At 48.2% G+C, this 27,478-nt stretch overlaps 1 protein-coding gene across 1 annotated transcript in view; it reads right to left on the bottom strand.

Annotated features, from left to right (window-relative positions):
* The window catches only part of RXFP1 (relaxin family peptide receptor 1), a 154,574-nt gene extending 127,487 nt beyond the window's left edge, over positions 1–27,087 (bottom strand). Inside the window, exons 1-2 of the mRNA XM_033958681.1 lie at positions 26,834–27,087; positions 13,222–13,325 (exon numbers count right to left, since the gene is read on the bottom strand). Coding sequence (XP_033814572.1) covers positions 13,222–13,325; positions 26,834–27,087 — 358 coding nt within the window. The remainder of the gene's footprint in view (positions 1–13,221; positions 13,326–26,833) is intronic.
* Positions 27,088–27,478: the final 391 nt, after the last annotated feature.

Here is a 27,478-nt window from a genome sequence, read left to right as displayed (position 1 = left end):
AGGCCTTCAAGGGGGGGGACAAGCTACAAGGGGGTGGGACAGGCCTTCAAGGGGGGTGCAGACCTTCAAGGGGGAGCAGGCTTTCAAGGGGGGGACAGGCCTTCAAGGGGGGGACAAGCAGGCAGGCCTATAAGGGGGGGACTGGCCTACAAGGAAGGGACAGGCCTTCAAGGGGGGGACAGGCCTACAAGGGGGTGGGACAGGCCTTCAAGGGGGTGCAGGCCTTCAAGGGGGGGACAGGCCTTCAATGGGGGGGACAGGCAGGCAGGCCTTCAAGGGGGGGGACAGGCCTACAAGGGGGGGGGGACAGGCCTACAAGGGGGTGGGACAGGCCTTCAAGGGGGGACAGGCAGACCTTTAAGGGGGGACAGGCCTTTGGGGGGGACCCTGGTTTAGAAGTACACGGAGGTAAGGGGGTGTTCAAAGAGACGTGCATATGCCAAACTTTGGGGGGGGGGGAGAAATAATGGGTCTGAAAATAGAGGAGAGGGAGAGAGATGATGGACCATGGGATTTAGGGAGGGAAGGGAGAGAAATTGGACACAAGGGATGGTGTGGAGGAGGGATAGAGATACTGGATAGGAGGGTAATTGGGAAAAGAAAGGGAGAGATGGTGGACTCTGGGGTGGTGGGGAAGGAGGGAGAGATGCCGGATGAAAGGGTAGTTAAGAAAAGGTGGATCTGTGGAGGGAGATGAAAAAAAGGAAAGATACCAGACTTCCTGGGGAGGGAAGGGAAATGGAAAGGGATGACAGAGTTGGCAGATGGATGGTTAGCACGCAGAAAGAAGAAAGAAGGAGACCCTGGCAAGCAAGTTATCAGAAGAAAACCAGAGCCTTGGACCAACAAGATTTGAAATATAACCAGACAACAAAAGGTAGAAAAATTAATTTTATTTTCTGTTTTGTGATTATAATATGTCAGATTTGAAATGTGTATCCTGCCAGAGCTGGTGTTGGACTGCAAACGTGAGCTAGGATTTAACAGAGAGAGGAAAAGTCCTTTTTGTTTCTTTATTTTATTTACACCACAGCGCCAGTGTGGTTAGGAAAAGCCAAAGGGGGTGAAAAAGCTATAAAACCCACCAGGAGTTTTGAAAAAAATCACCCAACTGGGCAGGAAAATCGAATTGAAAAACCAATTCAATAGGCTGAATCGAATCGAAATTTTTTTCCCTGAATCTGGCAGCATTAGTTTGTGCTACTGTCTTAGACTTTAGGACCTGGGATTGGAGAGAGATGGCATCCTCAGTACTTTATAATGCAAGTGAAACGAGGATTTGGTCAGACTTTTGAAGGGTCTGCAGAAAAAAAATATTGTATAGGCCGGGGACATGAGACAGCAGGAAATGGGAACTTTTCTTCCTTCTATTTTTGTGAATGGAAAGGCTGAGGATGTCAGAGAGTTCAGTTAAAATATATGCTTTATAAGAAAATATAATAATGTGTTTTATAAAGTTTATAGCATAGCTGGCCTACTCAGTGAGGTGTTCCTAGTGGTGATGATGGCAGCGTGTCAATGTGTTGAGAGGAAGAGGTGGTCTGGGAAATTCTGCTGAGCAAACTCCGGGCCCATTTCCACCCCCCAGTTAGTCCACTCCACTCAACTGGTTCACAACTGAGTGGGTCTTTGGGTGTTGTTTTGGGATCTCTTCCAGTGGTTTATCAGTATCTCCTTCTGGTCCAAGGAAGGAAACTTTGTTATCCTTAGCATTGACCTACAGAATATGTTTGTAACAGTGCTGCTTGTGTGGCATTAGGCTATGTAGTGATCGAAAGAAAAAAACAGACCTTTGCACATTTTTGCACTATATGGTGGGTGTATGAGGAGATTCACATTTCCTGCACAGCTAAGTCCATGTGAAGTTACCTTGTGCTGTATTTGACATCTAGCAAGGTCTCTGTTTGAAAGGAAAGATCTAAACTTAAAAATGAAGTGGCCAGAAGTTATGGTAAAAGCAGATAGTGTAGCTGGTTTTAAGAAAGATTTGGACAAATTCCTGGAGGAAAAGTCCATAATCTGTTATTAAGACATGGGAGAAGTGTCTGCTTGCCCTGGATCGGTAGCATGGAATGTTGCTACTCTTTGGGTTTTGACCAGGTATTAGTGTCCTGGATTGGCTACCATGAGAATGGGCTACTGGGCATGATGGACCATTGGTCTGACCCAGTTAGGCTATTCTTATGTTCTGTAGGGGCCTTTGTTTTTACTTCTTATTTTAATGTATTTTTTTTCTGGGAACTTATCAGTGTTTTTTATAATGGGAACAAAAATGGAAGAGAATTAATGTGTGTGGGATGAGGGGGTAACTAATTTCTTCAGCTAAATAATTCAATCCACCTCAAACAGACATAGGAGAACTCGCACACCATTCACACACCCTCCAACCAAAAACGTCAAAAGAAAAAACTGTTCGACAACCTCCTAGCCATTCGAGCTGCAACACTCGACCCCCAACTCTACAACCAATTGACATCGACCACAGACTGCAAAACCTTCAAAAAGAAATAAAAACCCTTCTATTCAAAAAACACATAAAACCGAACTAACACAATCAGAACTGTCCCAAGCATCACCTGCAACTACTCCATATGTACTTCTGATGTCATGACAATTCAGACATAATTTATGTTATGTTTGGAATATAAGAAAATTTTCACTGCCTGTTTCTATTCTGACCATTTATTCCATTTCATGGTCATTACAAAAAAATATTTTTTTACATGGGGGGGGGGTGTGTGTCAAAAAATGATGGGCCCCGGGTGCCACATACCCTAGGTACGCCACTGGATAAGGAGTTCAGTTTTAGCTTATGTGATCAGTGAGTGTATGATATGTTTGAGATGCTTATGAGGTGAAAATGGAACAATATCCTTAGTTTCAATGAATCCATGTTTGAAGGACCTGGAAAACTGGACCAGAATGTTGATAAATGAGAGAAGGTGGTTCATGTCAACGAAAGGCACACACACACAGAACAACCCTACTAGATCCTTTTAGAGTACTCCTATAGGGTGCAGAGAATCCATAGAGGACTGCATATGCTGAGTTCATTTAAAATGTTTGAAGATGATGAAGATTTCCTTTTCAAATGGAGCTCTGTTCCTAACAAACGTTCTTCAGACTTGATGATTTTACTAATTCACTAGCTGATGCCCCGGCGATGCACGGGTATTTAATTATAGCAATAACACTGTAAATGGATTCAAATAAAGATACTTTATAGTGGTGAATGAAATTATTTTTTTACAGCTAAATAAAAAGTACAATATTCAAATTATAATGTGAAATATTTGACAAAATGAATACAATACAACTAACGCAAAACGTGATTATAAACAACATTTTTAGTTTCACCTCCTGGAGCAAGAACATATAAATTATTGGGTGAATCCACCCTTGAGCAAGCAACATAGAGTTGTGGGCCGCGAGACCCCCAGAACATATCACCCCAGGTAGTGAGGGATCTGCATACCAAGTTTCGTTCAAATCGGTCAAGCCGTTTTTGAATTACTGTGACAATGGCAGCTTTTTACATTTTTTCCATTGACATGAATGGGTGAAATCTGATTTACTGTTTGTAGCTCCACCCATGTGTGCAGGTGGGCCGCGAGACCCCCAGAACATATCACCCCAGGTAGTGAGGGATCTGCATACCAAGTGTCGTGCAAATCGGTCAAGCCGTTTTTGAATAACTGTGAGAATGGCAGCTTTTTACATTTTTTCCATTGACATGAATGGGTGAAATCTGAATTTATGTTTGTAGCTCCGCCCACGTGTGCAGGTGGGCCGCGAGACCCCCAGAACATATCACCCCAGGTAGTGAGGGATCTGCATACCAAGTTTCGTTCAAATCGGTCAGCCGTTTTTGAATTACTGTGACAATGGCAGCTTTTTACATTTTTTCCATTGACATGAATGGGTGAAATCTGATTTACTGTTTGTAGCTCCGCCCACGTGTGCAGGTGGGCCGCGAGACCCCCAGAACATATCACCCCAGGTAGTGAGGGATCTGCATACCAAGTTTCGTTCAAATCGGTCAAGCCGTTTTTGAATTACTGTGAGAATGGCAGCTTTTTACATTTTTTCCATTGACATGAATGGGTGAAATCTGATTTACTGTTTGTAGCTCCGCCCACGTGTGCAGGTGGGCCGCGAGACCCCCAGAACATATCATCCCAGGTAGTGAGGGATCTGCATACCAAGTTTCGTTCAAATCGGTCAAGCCGTTTTTGCGTGATCGCGGCACATACACACACACATACACACATACATACCTCCGATTTTATATATATAGATTTTTCAAAAAAGAAAGCTGAAAAGGTCAAACAGGAACTTGATTCAGAATTAGAAACATTGCAAAGGGTAAACTCCTGTTTTGAGATGCTATTAACATATTATAATGATAGCTTAGCATGTTTCAAAAAAGAATTATAAAAGGTCAAATATGACAAATTTAAAACAGACATATGATTGTGTCAAGGGTGTCTTTTTTCCATGGCAATATATAGAAGAGTAACAATTACAAGTGAAGTGTCATTTAAAAATCAGAGTTCCTCAGTAAATTTTGCAGTTAAGGAAAGCTGTTCAGAAAGATAAGGCACTAGAAAAAGAATCTGTAGTGATTCGGAGGAAATGGATGACCCCTCAACACCTCTTTTTAATTCACTCATTCCACAAGAAAAATTCAAAAATTATTTTTTGATAGAGAGTTTGTGGAGGGAGGCAAATGAGAAATATGGAAGAAAGGAAAGAGAGGATTCAGATTAGAAGAGAATTAGGACAGCTCTCAGTGTTTTGTTTTGTTTTTGTGCTGATTTTTTTTAAATGCACTATCTATAAAATTCAGTCCATTGTGTACATACAAATTCTTGTACTAAGCCCCTCTTGTATTTTGGACATAAAGGACTGAATTCTATGAGAGGGTGCTGAAAGGTTCTCAGTGCAACCAACCAACTTCCTAAATTCTGGGCTCCTTTTACTAAGCTGCGTTAGCATTTTGAGCGCATGCTAACCCCTGCGCTATGTGGAAAATACGAATGCCAGCTCTATGGAGGCATTAACATGTAGTGCACATGGCAATATAGCACGCACTAAAACTGCTAGTGCAGCTTTGTAAAAGGAGCCCTCTGAGCGTTATTTTTCCACTGTAGCTGAAAAGGGTGTTATCTTATTTTGTTAAGTGCCAATTTGCAGAAACAGAATTCTATGTTTTGACATTGTTTCAGACCATTGATTGAACATATCCACATCATTCTCTCCTTGGTTGGGCTGAGAAATTTTAAGCACCCCTCGTAATGTGAAGAGTTTCAGTGTCTGGTAACCAGAGCTGAGATTGTGATGTCATAATGCCTCATTCCATCAATAAGAGCCAACCTCATCAGTGATGTCACAATGGCTTGATTGTCCTATACTTGTGCCACTTTTATTACATACAAGGGGGTGCTTGAAAAGATTTTAGTCCAACCAAGAAGCGAAAGCTAGAAGGAGAGACAGCGGGAGACAGCGTATCCAGATTGTTCCCGAAGAGAGGCAGCGTGGGAGCCCTGCTCCGCCCCTCTCCCTGACCGAAAGGGAACATTTAAAAGAGCACAGCAGCCAGCCGGGCCCCCTTTCAGGCCACCAGCGGGAGACAGCGTATCCAGATTGTTCCCGAAGAGAGGCAGCGTGGGAGCCTTGCTCCGCCCCTCTCCCTGACCGAAAGGGAACATCTAAAAGAGCACAGCAGCCAGCCGGGCCCCCTTTCAGGCCACCAGCGGGAGACAGCGTATCCAGATTGTTCCCGAAGAGAGGCAGCGTGGGAGCCCTGCTCCGCCCCTCTCCCTGACCGAAAGGGAACATTTAAAAGAGCACAGTGCCAACGGCGCCACAGCGCCTTAGTGCGCGCCTTTGTGAAGCGCCTGCAGTGACGACAGTTGGATTCTGAAGCTAACAAAATAACAGGCTCCAATCAGCAGGAGCACACCAGCACTTTACGAGAGCGAAGGAGGACCCAGGATCCCAGAGGTACTTTCCGGTATACTGCACAGAGTGCAATATGTACGACTACCTCCCCTTGGGAAGGCGGGAGTACATATGCAGTCGGTGTCAGGAACTGGAAAGCCTGAGGATGGAGGTCGGCAGATTGAGGGTCAGGGTCCAGGGACTGGAGGGACTGCGCACCACAGAGGAGACGAGCTGGTCAACCCAGAACACAGACGGAGCAGGCCCCATTGTGGACCAGGTGAGGGACCTCGAGAGATTCATCGAGGAGGCCTATAGGAAGGTGGAGGAACGGGACCAGCAGCTGCACAGACGGATGTCAGCAGACGAGACCCAGGATCCACAAGGCGACACCGGGGAAGGACCTAGCGGAGGAACCATGCAAGAGGAGGAGACCGCGACTCACCGGGACCCCGAGGGAGAGACACTGCGCTACACCAAGGACACGGACCTGAGGCAGAGGAGGTTGCTGAGGAAAGGGAAGTCTGCTATTGTGGTGGGAGACTCGATCTTGAGAGAGGTAGACAGTCACGTAGCTGGAGGAAGGGAGGACCGGCTAGTGACTTGTCTCCCAGGGGCCAAGACACGAGACATCACTGATAGGATCGAGAGGATCCTGGACGGAGCAGAGACAGAGGAGACTGCGGTAATAATCCACTTCGGAACGAATGATGTGAGCCGGAGGAACTTCAGCATGGCCACACTGACTGACCAGTTCAGGGTCCTGGGACGAAAGCTGAAGCGGAGCACACGGAGGATAGCATTCTCGGAGATCCTGCCTGTACCGAGAGCAGATGCAAAGAGGCAGGCAGACCTCCAGGCTGTGAATGCATGGTTGAGGAGATGGTGCCAGGAGGAGGGCTTCCACTTTGTGAGGAACTGGACGTCCTTCTGGGGAAAGAGCAAGCTCTACCGGCGATACGGCCTGCACCTGAGCACAGCGGGAACTAGACTACTGGCAGCCAATGTGAGGAAGGAGATTGAGAGGGCTTTAAACTGAGGAGAGGGGGAAAGCCGACAGCTGATCAGATGTTGACGCTTCGGACAACAGTATCCAGAACAGATGCTGAACGGGCTGACTGCAGGGAGGAAGCAGAGGGACCGGAGGATCTTATGATCAGACAGCGAGGGAAACATCAGGTAAAGGGAGCTTGCTGGGAGAAGACTAAGGGGCATGGAGACACAGGGGGACTGGGTGGCACGAGGGCGAAAGCTGAGGGCAATATAGAGGTACCACAAGGCGAGGGGGATCAAACAGAGGCTCAAGGGATGATAGCCCAGGAGGGGGCCGGTAGGGCTAGAAAACCCAGAGGAAAAGCGGGGAAGTGGGGTGGCGGGAATGTAGGGAAGCTGAAAGCTAAGAGGGTAAAGGCTGAGGGCAAAGCAGAAGCACAGGGAACGGGAGAACTGCCCGAAATCCAAGGGCAGGCGGCCCAGGTAAATGCAGAGGTGGAGGAAAAAACGACGGGACCTACGGGACCTGCGGTGCTTATACGCAAATGCAAGAAGCCTCATGGCCAAGATGGGTGAACTAGAAGTCGTGGCCAAGGGGGAGGACCTAGATATAATTGGAATTGCAGAAACCTGGTGGACAGAGGAAAATCAATGGGATGTGGCGCTGCTGGGGTACAAGCTCTACAGGAGGGACAGGACCCACAAGAAGGGGCGAGGCATAGCACTATATATAAAGGACTCTATCCACTCGGTCGGGATGGATATGGCAACGAAGGCAGAGGGGCTGGAATCGCTATGGGTCAAATTGCCGGGAAACAAGAGTGCAGGCATAAAACTGGGGCTGTACTATCGACCATCTACTACGCCAGAAGGAGTCGGACACGACTTGGAAGCGGAACTGAGACAGGAATGCAGGACTGGAAGTGTAACAGTGATGGGGGACTTCAACTACCCGGGAATAGACTGGAGTACGGGTCACTCCAACTGCACTAGGGAAACAGGATTTGTAGAAGCTGTGAGGGACTGCTTCATGGAGCAACTAGTCAAAGAACTGACGCGAGGGGGTGCTACTCTTGACCTCATCCTAAACGGATTAGGGGGGCCTGCAAGAGGGGTAGAAGTGGGAGGACCACTAGGCAACAGTGATCACAACGCGATCAGATTCACATTAGAAAGGGGGACACCCATAGTAAGGAGGACCGCAACAATTGCGCTCAACTTCAAGAAAGGGAACTATGTTGCTATGAGGGAAATGGTGGGGAGGAAGCTCAGAAACATCTTTAGGATGGAGACTGTGGGAAGCGCCTGGACCCTATTCAGGGACACCCTGCAGGAAGCACAAAGAATGTACATCCCCAGTTTCAGGAAAGGCTGCAAGAACAAGCGATCAAAGGACCTGGTTTGGATGTCAACTGAAGTAAAGAGGGCAATAAGTGATAAAAAAGTATCCTTCCGGAGATGGAAAAAGGACCCAACGGAGGAAAATCACCAGGCGCACAGGAAATGCCAAAAGGAATGCCACCAAGAGGTTAGAAAAGCGAAAGGGGAATACGAAGAGGGGCTGGCCAGGGAGGCAAAAAACTTCAAGGCATTCTTCAGTTACGTAAAGGGGAAGCGACCAGCGAGAGAGGAGGTGGGGCCGTTGGATGATGGGGATAGGAAGGGAGTGATTAAGGAGGATAAAGAGGTAGCTGAGAGGTTGAACACGTTCTTCTCGTCGGTTTTCACGAGCGAAGACACATCTAATATACCGGACTCAGAGGAGCTCATGAGTGGGGAACAGGCCGAAAAATTGGAGCACATAGAGGTAAGTAAGGAGGATGTCCTCAAACAGATAGACAGGTTAAAATGCGGTAAATCACCGGGCCCAGACGGGATCCACCCAAGGGTTCTGAAGGAACTAAGACAAGAAATAGCGGGCACAATCCAGCATGTTTGCAACCTATCCTTGAAAACTGGTGAGGTACCAGAGGACTGGAAATTGGCGAATGTCACACCTATCTTCAAGAAGGGATCGAGGGGTGACCCCGAGAACTACAGGCCGGTGAGCCTGACTTCAATTATAGGGAAGATGGTGGAAGCTATGATCAAGAATGGCATTTGCGAGCACATCGAGAGGAATGGCCTACTGAGAACAAGCCAGCACGGATTCTGTAAGGGAAGGTCGTGCCTAACGAACCTTCTGTACTTCTTTGAGGGAATAAGCAGTCGGGTGGACAATGGGGAACCCATAGACATCATTTACCTCGATTTTCAAAAGGCTTTCGACAAGGTGGGAGGGGATGTGCACAGATGGATCAAGCACTGGTTGTCGGGTAGACTGCAGAGGGTCGGAGTGAAGGGCCAATATTCTGACTGGCGGGGAGTCACAAGCAGTGTGCCACAGGGATCGGTGCTGGGGCCGTTACTCTTTAACATATTTATCAATGACCTGGAAAAGGAGGCAAAGTGCGAGGTTATAAAATTTGCAGACGATACCAAACTGTGCGGCAGAGTTAGGTCCAGGGAGGAGTGTGAGGACCTGCAAAGGGACCTGGACAAGCTGGAAGACTGGGCAAACAAATGGCAAATGCGCTTTAACGTGGAAAAATGCAAGGTCATGCATATAGGGAAAAAGAACCCGTTGTTCAACTACAAATTGGGGGGGGGGCATTGTTGGGAGACAGCAGACTTGAGAGAGACTTGGGTGTGCTGGTGGATGCATCACTGAAGCCATCTGCACAGTGCGCAGCAGCCTCGAAAAAAGCCAACAGGATGCTGGGCATCATAAAGAGGGGCATAACAACCAGGACGCGGGAAGTCATCATGCCATTGTATCGAGCGATGGTGCGTCCACATCTGGAATACTGCGTTCAGTATTGGTCGCCGCACCTCAAGAAGGACATGGCGGTACTTGAGAGAGTCCAAAGGAGAGCAACGAAACTGGTAAAAGGGCTGGAACACTGCCCATACGCCGAGAGGTTGGATAGGCTGGGGCTCTTCTCTCTGGAAAAAAGGAGGCTCAGGGGAGATATGATAGAGACCTTCAAGATCATGAGGGGCATAGAGAGGGTGGATAGGGACAGATTCTTCAGACTGAAGGGGACAACAAGTACGAGGGGGCATTCGGAGAAACTGAAGGGAGATAGGTTCAAAACAAATGCAAGGAAGTTTTTTTTCACCCAAAGGGTCGTGGACACTTGGAATGCGCTACCGGAGGAAGTGATCAGGCAGAGTACGGTACAGGGATTCAAACAGGGATTGGACGAATTCCTGAGGGATAAAGGGATCGTGGGATACTGAGGGAGGAGCTGGGATGTAACACAAGTATAGAAAGCTAACCAGGTAATAAGTATAGAAACCCAACCAGGTCGTGCATGTGCAAGACCGGAGGGTTAGGACTTCGATGGGAAGATAGGACTTCAATGAGAAACCAAGGTGGCAAGGGAGCCCCTTCTGGTGATTCAGACAGGTCGTGACCTGTTTGGGCCGCCGCGGGAGCGGACTGCCGGGCAGGATGGACCTATGGTCTGACCCGGCGGAGGCACTGCTTATGTTCTTATGTTCTTATGATGCTAGGGTGCATAGGGAGAGATGTGGCCAGTAGGAAAAAGGAGGTATTGATGCCCTTTGTAAGACTCTGGTGAGACCTCTTTACAATATTGTGTACAATTCTGGAGGCCACACCTTCAAAAAGATATAAAAAGGATAGAGTCAGCCCAGAGGAATGTTACTAAAATGGTGTGTGGTCTTCGTCATAAGGCGTATGGGGACAGACTTAAAGATCTCAATCTGTATACTTTGGAGGAAAGGTGGGAGAGGGAGATATGACAGAAACATTTAAATACCTATGTGATGTAAATGCGCTTGAGTCGAGTCTCTTTGGTCTGAAAGGAAGCTCTGGAATGAGAGGGTATAGGATGAAGTTAAGAGGTGATAGATTCAGGAGTAATCTAAGGAAATACATTTTTTACAGAAAAGATGGTAGGATGCTTGGAACAGTCTCCTGGTAGAGGTGGTGGAGATGGAGACTATGTCTGATTCCAAGAAAGCCTGGGATAGGCACGTGGGATCTATGAGATAATGATTACTGTGGCTGGGCAGACTGGAAGGGCCATTTGACCTTTATCTGCCATCATGTTTCTATGTAACCCTGATATTTACTGCAGGTATGACAGACTTTGAAGAGGGAAGTTCTAGCAACATACAACGCACAGTTGGTGAAATGTTATTGAGGGTGGAAATCCGACTTTAAAGATGTCTTAGTGGTAATGAAGCCCACACCAAAACAAAAGATGGGCCTATGACAAAATAGTTGGGACTTGAATCATCAGAGAAGGTAACAAGTCTAAAAATGCATTTCAGTAGCCAGAAGTGTGGTAGGGGCTCAAGCAACGATATGGCCACCCAGAAGCCAATGAGCCTTGATGAGGGAATAATTTCTAACAATCACAAGCAGAGATGATGACAAGTGCTTGGATCTAGGTCAGGGGTTTCAAAGCCCCTCCTCAAGGGCCGCAATCCAGTCAGGTTTTCAGGATTTCCTCAAGAATATGCATGAGATCTATTAGCATACAATGAAAGCAGTGCATGCAAATAGATCTCATGCATATTCATTGGGGAAATCCTGAAAACCCGACTGGATTACGGTCCTTGAGGAGAAACTTTGACACCCCTGCTCTAGGTGATTCTCTCCAATGAAATGGGAGCACTCGAAGCTGATCCAAGTAACCGAGGCCTGAGCTACCTAGATACATCTTGTGGCATACAAAGGGTTACATCAAAGCTTCTACAGGACTCCATCAATTTACTGTCCTCCTACTGTGGAGGAAATAGAGGATCCAAATGATACATAGAGAAAAGCCACTAAGAGAGAAGCAAGAATTGTGGAGAAAACTATGGAGTATGCAACATGTGTTGTTTCTCATCCCGGCACATGGCTCAGGACTACATACACAGTGAGCGACAGTGGCCAGTGCCTTACGTGACAAAAGCAAGTTAGGCCACGACCTGGAGAGGGAGACAGGGCAAGTTTTGCCATAGAACACCAATGTAAATGTGGTGTGTGGAAAACCACAGCTGAATGTCATTGAACCAAGAGAAAACAGTGAAAATGTATGTTGTCATTGACAAACAAAATAATCTGTTCCTGGCAAGGTCAGAGTTCATTGACTTGGCTAACGTCCAGGGGAACCGCTACCCCTGCCACCTCGCAAACTGTTTAGGAAAGACAAGGGAGAAAAACAGATGGCTACTTGATAGAAGCCATAGATGGCAGCATCAAAGAGATCTACCAATCCTGATTGAATGTAACCCGATACCAGACAACAGGGAAGGAATCCTTACACTTGAGGATGCATCTCATCACCCCAGCTACAAAACATCTGCAGCCAGCAGGTCCTAAGACCAAGATCCTACTCCTACTGGGAAGATACCAACCAATCCTGGTCAGAGCTTTTGTGCCAAAGTTGGGACCAGTTGATGTTCCATACACCTAGGCAATGTCTGCCTGAATGGGCTGAGGAAATGGCAAATGAATGTACCACCTTGTTATGGACCTTGCCAAAACCTTCTGCAGGTAAATAAGGTTTTCATCTGGGAGGAACCAGAATTCCTCCTCTCAACAATCACCTCCCACTCTAAAATTGTAACTTCCAAAACTTGATCTAATTCTTATTGTAAACTGTATAATACCAAGGATTTAAAGGACTTAGATCTCAGAACAGATGCATTCCACTTCAGAGAAGTCTTAGTCTACACTGGGACCTATGGAGACATTTCACATTTCAAGTGTCTACCCAAGAGAAACCATATACATGCAGAGGTATCTTATCCACAGTTAATAGTCTGTACGATCCACTGGGGCTTGTGGCTTTAGTAACCATCCAAAGGAGATCCCTATTAAGAAAGCTCTCTTGAAGCGCTAACAAGTGGGATGTTCCATTGCCACAACATGCAAAAATGGGAGTAATGGAAAGATACTCTAAAGACACTCGAACCATTACCTATCCCATGCGTGTTTATCACCGTCCTCTTATGTGAGGTGCCTTTCCTGTGATGGCTTCCTCTTGTTAGCAGCTTGGGAATACATGACCTCCACTGGCCATTGCCAACTCACCCCTACTTGTGTTTGCAACTGATGTATCAGAGCTTGAGGTGGCATCTCTGTGGCTGCTTTAGGCATATCTATGGAACGCTTCTTCACAGGTGGCATATCTATATACAAAGCACTAAAGGACAACAAACATGGTCACATGTGTTGTGGAACAGCCTCCCAAGTATTAGGGTACTATATATCATGCTTACCCATGCCCTTTGGGCTGAGGGTGACGCCATGCCCGCTAAGCACTGTTCGACTAATTGGGGCTGGCTCGCACATATGTTGCAATGAGTGACAGCCATATATATACCTGAACAAATACCCATAAACAGATATCACGACCTAGTCTGAATCATGAACAGAGGACATGAACATTCTGATTTAAACCGCAGTACTACCTTGATAACACTGACTCACAACTAATTACGTCTGCATTAATTAAAACACTGGACTTACTAATTAATTTACATTTATGAGGAGGAATTAAATTACTTGCCTAAAGTTCAAGCCTGGCTTGATTAATTCCATGACCCATGTCCTTCATCAAGCAATGAATTCCATCGATTATGCTTAATTTACACAAGGCCTATGCATACCATAATTTTTTTTTCTCTTAATTAAACTACTTCATTTAATTAAAAAGGCAGGGATTAACTAACTCCTAACTCTGCCATCCTCCATAAAATGTTCACTTTTAATTAATTAATTAATTAATTTTTATTGTCATCAGATGCTACCCTCCAAATCTGTTCTTCAGAAACTTCCCTCAAATTACCCATGAATCCATCTTAACCAATTTTGTTGTCAGTTTCTTGCACCATCTCTTCCAAGCCCTAAAGATATCTCGCAGCACAACTCCCTCATACACCTAACTAATTAACATATACAGAGCCTGCCGAGGTACAGAATTAAGGAAACCAAAATCACATGGAGGCCCGGAGATGAAGGGCCCTGAATGAAAGTGAAATGCACTGTCCACCTCAAACCCAACACATGGCTGCACAGCTCAGGGTACAGCACCCCGGCACCCCTTTTGTGCTCATGAAGGGACCCAACCAGCGAGGAAACAACCCTTCCAGGATCTGGTAAGCCAGAACAGTACCTGCTTTAGCAAACCAGCATGCCTCCTCACTGGAAATCCAACTGCCAATCATGCATAGCACTGTTGGCAATCTCCACCTGTGATAAGGCCATTGACCGACTACCGGTTGCAGTCCCACTCGTTCTTCTGATGTGCCCGCACACTTAATGCAGCTGCCCGTATGCTAAGTGCTATGCCACTGTGCAGGCACACGACCTGCGTTGTTCCTTCCAGCATCAGTCTCCAATGTTCGGCGATGTTTTGCCTCAGTCGCCTGCCCGGCAGTGTACTCTGCTTTCCTCCTCCTCACACCAGCGGTACTTCTGTCTCATCTTGGAATGCCATTCACTCGAGAAGGGATATTCTCTTCCTTCTGGCAAGCTGCTGAAAAGATGGCTGTGCTGGGTGATGACACACTTTAAAGGAGGCCTGCCACTCACCTTGCCCCACCCCCCTTTCTCCCCTATTGGCTCCTCTGCTCCTTCCTTCTCCTCTACGCCTCTATCTGTTCTGACCAGGGAGGCCTCTCCTTTTGTGGCAGGCCTCACTAGTCGCTCTGGCCTGCTTCTTTCTCTTCACAAACATCATTCACTCACTCAGCACATATGCACTCATTACATTTTACATACATTTTTCACATGTTCTTTGTGTATGCATTTTTTGACCATCTTATTTCTCTCTCAGGTTGTCCATGGTTCATTGCCATCAAATGGGAAGGTGGTGAATACCATCAGATGCATTTGAGACTACTGTGAAGGATGCTAACAGTTAAACAGTTTGTACTTGTACACTGTCATAATAAAACGATGATTTCAAATATCATGTGTTTTGCTTCTCTCCTACCAGAGACTCCTGCACTCATCTCTTATCTGGTGGCAACATTAAGAAGTACATGTCACACACTTTCAAACATATATATTAGATTTCCAGTGTTGGCACATTTTTGAGAGAAAAAAATAGTTGGCATGACTTATGAATCAACCCTCGGCATGATTCTTTTAAAATTCCTAGTATAGTGTGTAATACCATGCTGTTTTTACCTACTTATGGAGTGCATTTATGTTGCTTTATAAAGATGCTCAAAACACTAATACTGCTTAACCCACTTGTAATCTTAAAAACGTTGCTGAAGGAAAGGATAATGAAATTCTTAGAATCTAATGGATTACAAGATCCGAGGCAACATGGGTTTACTAAAGATAAATCATGCCAAAAGAATCTGATTGAATTCTTTGACTGGGTGATAAGAGAACTGGATCAAGGATGTGCACTAGATGTAATTTACTTAGATTTCAGCAAAGCCTTTGACACGGTTCTTCATAGGAGGCTCTTAAACAAACTCCATGGGCTGAAGTTAGGGCCCAAAGTGGTGAACTGGATTAGAAGCTGATTGACAGACAGATGCCAGAGGGTGGTGGTTAATGGAATTTGCTCAGAGGAGGGAAAGGTGATTAGTGGAGTGCCTCAGGGATCGGTGTTGGGACTGATTCTGTTTGTGAGTGACATTGCTGAAGGGTTAGAAGGTAAGGTTAGCCTTTTTGCAGATGATACCAAGATTTGTAACAGAGTGGACACCCCGGAGAGAATGGAAAACATGAAAAAGGATCTTCAAAAGTTAGAAGAATGGTCTAACGTCTGGCAACTAAAATTTACTATGAAGAAGTGCAGAGTGATGCATTTGGGGGGTAGAAATCCGAGGGAACCGTATGTGCTGGGAGGTAAGAGGCTGATAAGCACTGACGGAGAGAGGGACCTTGGGGTGATTATGTCTGAGGATCTAAAGCAGTGGTCTCAAACTCAAACCCTTTGCAGGGCCACATTTTGGATTTGTAGGTACTTGAAGGGCCGCAGAAAAAATAGTTAATGTCTTATTAAAGAAATGACAGTTTTGCATGAGGTAAAACTCTTTATAGTTTATAAATCTTTCTTTTTGGCTAAGTCTTAATAATAATATTGTAATTTATAGCTAAAGAGACTGATCAAGAAACTGTTTTATTTTACTTTTGTGATTATGATAAACATACCGAGGGCCTCAAAATAGGACCTGGCGGGCCGCAAGTTTGAGACCACTGATCTAAAGGCATCTAAACAGTGTGATAAGGCGGTGGATGTAGCCAGAAGGATGTTAGGCTGTATAGAAAGAGGAATTACCAGAAGAAGAAGGGGGGTGTTGATGCCTCTGTATAGGTCATTGGTGAGGCCATACTTGGAGTATTGTGTTCAGTTTTGGAGGCTGTATCTGGTGAAGGATATAAAAAGACTTGAAGTGGTCCAGAGGAAGGCAACAAAAATTATAAGGAGTTTGAACCAAAAGAAGTATAAGAAGAGACTGGAAGACCTAAATATGTACCGTATACTCTGGAGGAGAGGAGGGATAGGGGAAATATGATACAGATGTTTAAATACTTGAAAGGTATTAATATAGGACCAAATCTTTTCCAGATAAGAGAAAATGGTAAAACTAGAGGGTATAATTTGAGATTGCAGGGAGGAAGACACAGGAGCAATGTTAGGAAATTCTTTTTCATGGAGAGGTAGGTAGATACCTGGAATGCCCTTCCGAGGGAAGTGGTGGAGAAGAAAACAGTGATGGAATTAAAAAAACAGTGGGATATACATAGAGGATCTCTAATTACAAAGGATGTAAATTAAAGCACTAAGGCCGGTATTGGACAGACTTGCAGGGTCTGTGTCCCATATGTGGTGATTTGGTGTATGATGGTCTGGAAGGAGAGCATCAATGGAAACTCCACTAACTTAGAACATGAAGATTTTACTGGCCAGACTTTATGGTAGATATCCTGTAAACAGGATGGTTGGAGAGGCTGAGGGAGCTTGGATGGCAACTTCAGCATTTGAAACCTAGGATAATACTAGGTAGACTTTACAGTCTATGACCCAGAGATATCAAAGAAGAGACAAGTTGAGTTATTCATGTATTTTTAATGGGTATAACTAATGGGCATATTGGATGGACCGTTCAGGTCTTTATCTGCCGTCATTTACCGTATTTTCACGCAGATAACGCGCACCCGTGTAAAATGCGCACACGGGTATAGCGCGCAGAAACCACGATTTTATGTACAAAAACTTTTGTATACCGCGCTCACGGGTATACCACGCATGCAGCCCGACTGTCCTTTCGCCCGCCCCGACTCTCCGTTCACCCTTCCTGATTTTCCGTGCACTGCCCCGCCTCTCCATGAGCTGTCCCGACTCTCCGTTCACCCGCCCTGACTTTCCGTGCACTGCCCTGACTCTCCGTGCGCTGTCCCGACTCTCCGATCACCCGCCCTGACTTTCCGTGCACTGCCCCGCCTCTCCGTGTGCTGTCCCGACTCTCCTTTCGCCCGCCCTGCCCTGCTCCCAGCTCTGTAAGCATGCGCAATGGTCTGAGCATGCTTGCCGCTTAGTTTTCACCAAGGCTGTTTTTCTGGTGGTGTGCTTTTCACCACGTGGCTGTGGCCCCCCTCTATCTGGCCTTGTAATTTGCCCAGTGAATACTATTTTGACTATACAACAGCATCTCAGCCTTTGGGTAAGCCTATAAAAGAGTAATGCTGCATGTAGAGCCCACATTTTAATTTGATCTCTTCAGATTGGTATTCTGCATTTATCTACCCGGTAGTAGAGTTTATCAATTAAATTTAAATGTACCGCCATAATGGCAGGAATAAGACGAAAGTCATATACAGTGGACTTTAAGCTTCAAGTCGTTGCGAAAGCTGAGGAAATAGGCAACCGGGCCGCAGCGAGAGAGTTCGATGTTGGAGAAACATCGGTGCGTGAATGGAGAAAAGGAACTGGAGAAATGCAATCCGCGCAAACGGGCACGTCGTGGGGCCAAACCAAAATGGCCTCAGCTGGAGGATGACTTGAAGCAGTGGATTCTGGCGAGAAGGGAGCAAAATCAATCAGTCTCTACTGTTGCGATTCAGATGAAGGCAAAACTACTTGCCAATGGAAGAGGAATACCCGACTTCAAAGCTGGCTTCACATGGATCTCAAAATTTATGAAAAGGAACGGACTATCAGTTAGATTGAGAACAACTGTTGGCCAGCGACTTCCAGATGACTGGCAGCAAAAATTGATTGATTTCCGTGACTTTGTCGCCAAAGAAATATCTGAACTTGGCATCACTGCAAAGGACGTCATCAACATGGATGAAATTCCAATGGCATTCGACATTCCAGCAACAAGAACCATAGCCCCCACAGGTACTAAATCTGTTGCCATCACCACAACTGGGCATGAAAGAACGTGTTTTACAGTCGTTCTTGGTTGCTCAGCTAGCGGGGTTAAGTTAAAGCCCATGCTCATTTTCAAAAGGGTCATTATGCCCCGTGAAAAGCTGCCCACCAGTGTGGTTGTGCACTGCAACAAGAAGGGATGGATGGACTGCGACGTAATGAGATTGTGGGTAGATAAATGCTTTAGGGCAAGACCGGGTGGATTCTTTGCAAAAAAAATCCTTGTTAATTTTGGATGCCATGGCTGCCCACAAAGAAAAAAATGTTCAGGCCTACATTAATTCTACTCGTGCCCACATCGTGGGGCCAAACCAAAATGGCCTCAGCTGGAGGATGACTTGAAGCAGTGGATTCTGGCGAGAAGGGAGCAAAATCAATCAGTCTCTACTGTTGCGATTCAGATGAAGGCAAAACTACTCTAGAGGAGAAGAGGGATTGGGAGATATGATACAGATGTTTAAATACTTGAAAGGTATTAATATAGAAACAAATGTTTTCCAGAGAAGGAAAGTTGGTAAAACTAGAGGGCATTGGTACCTTTGGTAGTTGGCCGGACAGACGGGAGCCAAACCCGCCTGTCCGGCAAGCAGCCAACGACGGAATGAGGCCGGATTGGCCCATCCGTCCCAAAGCTCCGCCTACTGGTGGGGCCTAAGGCGCGTGGGCCAATCAGAATAGGCCCTGGAGCCTTAGGTCCCACCTGGGGGCGCGGCCTGAGGCACATGGTCGGGTTGGGCCCATGTGCCTCAGGCCGCGCCCCCAGGTGGGACCTAAGGCTCCAGGGCCTATTCTGATTGGCCCACGCGCCATAGGCCCCACCAGTAGGCGGAGCTTTGGGACGGATGGGCCAATCCGGCCTCATTCCGTCGTTGGCTGCCTGCCGGACAGGCGGGTTTGGCTCCCGTCTGTCCGGCCAGCTACCAAAGGTACGGGGAAGGGGGGTGGGGGTGTCGGGGTCGGCCAGGGGGGTCGCGGGTCGGCTGGGGGGGCGGTCGGAGGTTCTTGGGGGGGCGGTCGTTGGAGGGAGGGGGGTTTGCATCGAGGGCAGGAGGGCCTGGGATCCCTCCTGCCCGTAATGTAGTGCGGGGTGGGGGTAGGGGGTCGCCATGGCCAGGAGGGTTTGGGCTCCCTCCTGGCCCGATATTGTCGGGGAGTTGGGGAGTCGGCCGGGCAAGAGGGCTTGGGCTCCCTCTTGCTCCGATCGTGGATGCGGGTACGGGTGGGAGCGCGTGCGAGCGGTCGTTCGGGGTGGGGGTGCGAGCGGTCCTGCTGGGGGGGGTGAATCGGGCGTCGGGCGGGGTGGGAACTATGTAAAAAAATTTTTGTATACCGCGCTCACACGTATAACGCGCGAGGGGTATGCGTGGTAGGTAAAAACACGTATAACGCGCACGTTATATGCGTGAAAATACGGTACTATGTTACATACGTATATAAATATCTTATAAATTTCTTCAGGGTCCTCAGCAATGTCACCTTTACCGATTCAAAACTTCATTATTGGCAGGGATACAGACATCATATTATCACTGGCTCCACTCTTAACTTTGGCACTCATACATTTAATTCACATCCACCATGACCTTAATTTAAAAGAGCTACAATGAATTCACAAAGTACACATATTTGGAACAAATTACTTGGCCGCAGCTTTATTTAATAATTCTAGCAATAATAGTGCAACAAACCTGCCCAAACTAACCCTTCTTCCAGGCTGGCCTTACAATCAATATTCACTACTTACTAATTGGTAATGACCTAGTGGCACCTTCATATTCATAAATGTATACAATTTTCATACAAAAAAGCCGGGTGTGATAAATCAACAGATGGCTGTTAGTGTTACGCTACAGAATTGAGCACAGAGGAAGCAGCACTGCCCCTGAGGAAACAGCGATGTGAAACGGTTAAGCTACGTCAGGCTAAGCAAGTTAAGTGCTGTTTCTTTATTTACATGCCATGCGCTCAGTCATCTTTGAAGGTACATGCATACACTAAATAAATATTGAAAAATTTTGGACAGTACATTAAGGACCAATGATGAGTACACCTAACTAGTAATGATTAATACCTAACTCTGTTGTACCATTTTTTTTTCTACCACCTAATTTTATCTGATTGTAACATTGTACCATTTTCGCTGATTGTCCAGCCCTTCTTCGTTGTAAACTGCCTCAAACTACTATGGCTTTGGCGGTATATAAGAAATAAAATTATTATTATTATTATTATTAGTGTCTTGAGTATATGAGACCCATTGTACTTGTTCAAATGTAGAAACAGCGTGTGAGGCTGTATTATTTGTATATATTGTGTTTACTCTCAGTAGTTGGACTATACAATATTCATACCACAGTATCTTTTCCCTCTACTACCCCCCCCCCATTAGATCTGTGGTATCTCCCAGCCTCATCTACTTGTGGCGGTGTTGCACACAAGTAATTCTAATCCCATAAATCCTTTAAACACCTTTATACCAACTATCATGGCCTTCTGGAAGCTCCTCACTTTCCCGTGCTGTGACCCCCAAATCCCCCACCCAACAACACCCCAACCATATTCCCATGCTCCCCAATGACAAAAACAATTCCCCCTCACCAAATACTGTAAACAAACCACTTAATAAAGCAAATGGGTGGGTGTGGGTGGTCAAATCTCCAAAACCCCCAGCACAATACCAACCCCCAAGATCACCCCAAATTACCTCCCATTAATCTCACATGATCTGCCACTGCCTAGCTATCCCCCTGACAAAACAGTCCTACACAACGCCACCTTCCCGCCTAACTTGTAACAATCAAATCCCTACCCGCACAGCCAATTACCCAACTCTCTCCACCTAGCAACCCCTCACTGACCAATCCCAAGCCACCACCTCATCCTGCTCATATTCCTTCCTCATTTAACCCCTTCTTTTCTCATTCCCCCCACCCACCCAATCCCAGCTCATACCATACAGATCGGCCATAGTTATTAGCTCACCACTGAATTGGTGGGTTTCCTTGTATCTTCTATTTAAAAAATATCTCAAATTCTGTTCAGAAAATCTTATATCCAAAAACATTTTTACTTATCTCTCAAGAGAGATAAGTAAAGCAGTGGAGCTGGTGGCGATATGATGTCTGAATCCCTGCCGATAATGAAGTTTTGATTCAATAAGGGTGACATCGCTTAGGCCCCTGAAGAAATTTATAAGATACTAGCTGATGCCCCGGCGTTGCACGGATATTTAATTATAGCAATAACACTGTAAATGGATTCAAATAAAGATACTTTATAGTGGTGAATGAAATTATTTTTTTACAGCTTAATAAAAAGTACAATATTCAAATTATAATGTGAAATATTTGACAAAATGAATACAATACAACTAACGCAAAACGTGATTATAAACAACAATTTTAGTTTCATCTCCTGGAGCAAGAACATATAAATTCTTGGGTGAACCCACCCTTGAGCAAGCAACATAGAGTTGTGGGCCGCGAGACCCCCAGAACATATCACCCCAGGTAGTGAGGAATCTGCATACCAAGTTTTGTTCAAATCGGTCAAGCCGATTTTGAATTACTGTGAGAATGGCAGCTTTTTACATCTTTTCCATTGACATGAATGGGTGAAATCTGATTTTCTGTTTGTAGCTCCGCCCACGTGTGCAGGTGGGCCGCGAGACCCCCAGAACATATCACCCCAGGTAGTGAGGGATCTGCATACCAAGTTTCGTTCAAATCGGTCTAGCCGTTTTTGAATTACAGTGAGAATGGCAGCTTTTTACATTTTTTCCATTGACATGAATGGGTGAAATCTGATTTTATGTTTGTAGCTCCGCCCACGTGTGCAGGTGGGCCGCGAGACCCCCAGAACATATCACCCCAGGTAGTGAGGGATCTGCATACCAAGTTTCATTCAAATCGGTCAAGCCGTTTTTGAATTACTGTGAGAATGGCAGCTTTTTCCATTTTTTCCATTGACATGAATGGGTGAAATCTGATTTTCTGTTTGTAGCTCCGCCCACGTGTGCAGGTGGGCCGCGAGACCCCCAGAACATATCATCCCAGGTAGTGAGGGATCTGCATGCCAAGTTTCGTTCAAATCGGTCAAGCCGTTTTTGCGTGATCGCGGCACATACACACACACACACATACATACATACACACATACATACCTCCGATTTTATATATATAGATTTATAAATGTACGAGAAACAACTTTTTAAGATTACAAGTGTGTTAAGCACTATTACCGTATTTTCGCGGATATAACGTGCGCGTTATACGCGTTTTTACCTACCGCGCATACCCCTCGCGCGTTATATGCCTGAGCGCGGTATACAAAAGTTTTTAAACATAGTTCCCACCCCGCCCGACGCCCGATTCACCCCCCCAGCAGGACCGCTCGCACCCCCACCCCGAACGACCGCTCGCACGCGCTCCCACCCGCATCCACGATCGGAGCAAGAGGGAGCCCAAGCCCTCTTGCCCGGCCGACTCCCCGACGTCCGATACATCCCCCCCCCGGCAGGACCACTCGCACCCCCACCCCGAAGGACCGCCGACTTCCCGACAATATCGGGCCAGAAGGGAGCCCAAACCCTCCTGGCCACGGCGACCCCCTAACCCCACCCCGCACTACATTACGGGCAGGAGGGATCCCAGGCCCTCCTGCCCTCGACGCAAACCCCCCTCCCCCCCCAACGACCGCCCCCCCAAGAACCTCCGACCGCCCCCCCAGCCGACCCGCGACCCCCCTGGCCGACCCCCACGACCCCCCCACCCCCCTTCCCCGTACCTTTGGTAGTTGGCCGGACAGACGGGAGCCAAACCCGCCTGTCCGGCAGGCAGCCAACGAAGGAATGAGGCCGGATTGGCCCATCCGTCCTAAAGCTCCGCCTACTGGTGGGGCCTAAGGCGCGTGGGCCAATCAGAATAGGCCCTGGAGCCTTAGGTCCCACCTGGGGGCGCGGCCTGAGGCACATGGGCCCAACCCGACCATGTGCCTCAGGCCGCGCCCCCAGGTGGGACCTAAGGCTCCAGGGCCTATTCTGATTGGCCCACGCGCCTTAGGCCCCACCAGTAGGCGGAGCTTTAGGACGGATGGGCCAATCCGGCTTCATTCCTTCGTTGGCTGCCTGCCGGACAGGCGGGTTTGGCTCCCGTCTGTCCGGCCAACTACCAAAGGTATGGGGAAGGGGGGTGGGGGGGGTCGTGGGGTCGCGGGTCGGCTGGGGGGGCGGTCGGAGGTTCTTGGGGGGGCGGTCGTTGGGGGGGGAGGGGGGTTTGCGTCGAGGGCAGGAGGGCCTGGGATCCCTCCTGCCCGTAATGTAGTGCGGGGTGGGGTTAGGGGGTCGCCGTGGCCAGGAGGGTTTGGGCTCCCTTCTGGCCCAACTACACAAAGGTACGGGGAAGGCGGGTGGGGGTGTCGTGGGGGTCGGCCAGGGGGGTCACGGGTCGGCTGGGGGACGGGCGGAGGTTCTTGGGGGGGGCGGTCGTTGGGGGGAGGGGGTTTGCGTCGAGGGCAGGAGGGCCTGGGATCCCTCCTGCCCGTAATGTAGTGCGGGGTGGGGTTAGGGGGTCGCCGTGGCCAGGAGGGTTTGGGCTCCCTCCTGGCCCGATATTGTTGGGGAGTCGGCGGTCCTTCGGGGTGGGGGTGCGAGTGGTCCTGCCGGGGGGGGGGATGTATCGGACGTCGGGGGGGGCATCAGGCTTTCAGGATGGGGACAGACCTTCAAGGGGGGACAGGACTTCAAGGGGGGACAGTGCACGGAAAGTCAGGGGGGGTGAACGGAGAGTCGGGACAGCGCACGGAAAGTCAGGGCAGTGCACGGAAGTCAGGGGGGGTGAACGGAGAGTCGGGACAGCGCACGGAAAGTCAGGGCAGTGCACGGAAGTCAGGGGAGGTGAACGGAGAGTCGGGACAGCGCACGGAAAGTCAGGGCGGGCGAAAGGAGCGTCGGGCATCATGTGCGGTATACCCGTGAGCGCGGTATACAAAAGTTTTTGTACATATCATCGTGATTTCTGCACGCTATACCCGTGTGCGCGTTTTATACGGGTGCGCGTTATATCCGCGAAAATACGGTAGTGTTTTAAGGAACTGGAGAATTACTGCAGCAAATATTGCTTTAAATAGTACATAAGTTACTGGCTTTAGAAAGATGGACATGACTTTTATCCTCTTTTTCTCTCATCAGGAAAGTAATAATATGGTTGAGGTAAATCTGCCAAAGACTTATTTCTGTATTTCTTTTTCTTCCTATCACAACTTAGGAGCTTGACCTTTCTATATGGTTCCCTGCTGGTGTGACAGCTTTTGACCAGCATTAGTCATGACTCACTTGTTCTGTACTGGCATTTTTGTTTAAGCTAATTCAGTGACTATATTGAGCTCTTAAATTAAAAAGTTCAGAACACCATAATGAGGTTTTTTAGATTTTGAGTAAGATCATAACTTGCAACTATCCACTTTTTCTCTTTCCTGCACCGTGCACACTTTGAGAAGGACTGTTTTTGCAGTGGCGGATTCAAAATATACATTTTCCCTAAAGAAAAAATTGTTTTTGCTTCATTCTCAAAAGTAAAAAGTGTTCTACTGGTCTCTTATTATTTCTATACTGCTGCTAGACATACAATCCAATCGAAGGATCAAAACTAAAACACAAGCCAGTTAAACCGCAAACTGGAGGAAAAAGCCGCAGACAGAAGCCCTCCCACCGCCACAGCAGTGGCTTAAGGTGTTCAGGTGGAGAACCTCATAGGCATTAAAAAAACCTTCCGTGGGAAATTAATAAGCTCTGTACGGTGCAATAAAAGCATATATGAAATAGTGGTCAAAGTAATGAAAGTGAAATTGACTCAAATTTATCTTTAAGCTCGGTCGGAACACATTCAGCTGCCTCAGGGTGTAACCAATCCGATCATGAGCTTTCAAACCGGGACTCGAAAAAAAGTGTCTCACCGCACAAAGCTGTCTTAAAAAAAAACAACAACAACCCAATACTCTGACAGCTCAGTGACTGAATCGGAGACTTTTTTTTTGCTTCGCTTGATAGGTATACGCAAACATTAGAAAGGAGAGGGAAATTTGATGCCTAAATTTCCTGAAGCCTAAATATACTGACACCTACAGTAAATAGTGGAAAACTGAAAAAAAGGGGGCGTAGTGGTCAAGCTCTAAGCCAGGGGTGTCCAACCTTTTGGCTTCCCTGAGCCGCATTGGCCCAAAAAAAATGTTTCTGGGGCCGCACAAACGCGCAAACACTGCAGCAAGACAGAGGAGGGAGCTGGCAAGATGGTAAATACCCGGAGGCAGCAAAGGAAAACACTGCATCGCCCTCGACCGGGGCCACACAAAATACTTCATGGGGCTGCATGCGGCCCTTGGGCCGCAGGTTGGACACCCCTGCTCTAAGCAATATCACACAATATATGAAAAACGAACTACTAGTAATGAAAGCCCAAGAGCTAGTCTCGACGGGCGGCATTAACGCGGGACTGGGTGGCCCGCGGTGTCGCCCGTGGGACTAGCTGAGGCAGGAAAGGGGGGCGAGGTAGCGTGCCCGAGGGGGGGGCGGTCCACGTCGCAGCCGAGGGGATTGTGGGTGGGAGGGATTAAAAGGCGGCACTCGGAGGACCCGAACAGTTTCGGTCCTCCAAAGCGGCTTGCAAGGATCAGCTTTCCGGCCGGGTTCGAACGCGCGGGTTAGGCCTACCTCGTCGCTCGCTTCGTGTCGGGCCTGCGAGCCATCTCGCCGGCGCGCGCGGCCAAGGTATAATAAAAAAAAAAAAAAATTTTTTCTGCTGCCACGTGGCCGGCGAGCATGGCGAATTCACAGGCTGCCGCTGCGGACCCGGCGGAGATCTCCTTACTGGCAAGCGACTCCCTCGATGAGGACCTCTTGGTGAGTGCGGCGGTGGGGAGGGGCAGGCAGTTGCCTCCGAGGCGCTCCCGTGCATCGGCACGGGCTGCTATAGCGCTGGAGGTAGTGGGGGGTGGCGCCGGGTGCACGTCGCGGTGCGGGGTCTACCCGCAGGGGCAGGAGCCGGAACCCTACCGCGGGAAGGGGGAGGAGCGGCGCGGCTATAGTGGGGGCACAGAATACGGGTGCCTTGCCGGCCGGGAAGGGTACGGCCGTCGGGGACCCGGGAGCGGTGGCCCCGGAGCCGGCCGGCAGGGGGGGAGGAGGGCCGGGGAGAGAGCCTGCGGCGGCGCCCGCGTCCCCCATGAGATCGGGCTGGGGGGGGAATGCGCTCGAGTCTGCCGTTGTTCCTGGTACCCCCTCGACATCAGGAATGGGGGGAGGTGGGCCAACGGGCCCAGCGGGCTGGTGGGCTCCCTGGTCTACAGGTCCCTGGTGCGCGCCCTGGAGTGGAACTCCCTGGGCGTCAGTCCCTCCTCTGTTTCCTCCTTATCCTTGGGGCCCGGGGGTGCTTGGGAGGCCGGGGCGTAGCGGGGGACCTCATGTTGGGGCTGGTTATACGGGGCTAACTTACCCTTCTGCTGTGCCGGTTGCTGGCCCCTGTTTGGACTTCTTCCCACAGGACGTCGCTGCGGGACCTGTCGAGTTGGCTGGGACTTCGGATACTGGACAGTCTGGTGGAGGAACGGCTGCAACTCCACAGATTGGTGGCGGAGAGCATGCTCGAGACCAGCAGCGTCCAGCTACGGTGGCTGCTGCGGAAGGCGCCACTTCGGGAGCGGCTGGAGGCAGACACAGACCTGGAGATGACCGGATCACGGGTAACATGGCCCTAGGGGCTGGGGTTAGTGTTCGGGGAAAACGGGGGAAGAAAAAGGGTAAGGGTAAAAAGAGACGGGGGGGCAGAGATTCTTCTTCGTCTTCCTCTTCCTCCTCTTCAACCTCTTCTTCCTCTTCTTCGTCTTCCTCCTCTGGGTCACGTCGGCGGGTGGAGGGAGAGGATCAGGCACGAGAGGGCACAGATCGGGGCGCCCCTGCGCTCGTAGCGTTGTCAGAACTGTGGGAGAAAGTCCCTCGGTCACTGCGGCGCAAGATACGGAGACGCGCGTGCGTGGATATTTTCAAGCTACTAGAGGGCAGGGCGCGGGGCCGTAAAAAGAAGAGCAAAAAAGAGGGAGAAAAACCTAAAGTAGGCGCAATTTCACGTAACGTCCTTAAC

The sequence above is a fragment of the Geotrypetes seraphini genome, chromosome 1 (assembly GCF_902459505.1).
Source record: "Geotrypetes seraphini chromosome 1, aGeoSer1.1, whole genome shotgun sequence".
Taxonomy (NCBI): Eukaryota; Metazoa; Chordata; class Amphibia; order Gymnophiona; family Dermophiidae; genus Geotrypetes; species Geotrypetes seraphini.
The sequence above is the reverse complement of the archived record's forward strand: the minus strand, read 5'-3'. Positions and strand labels throughout refer to the sequence as shown.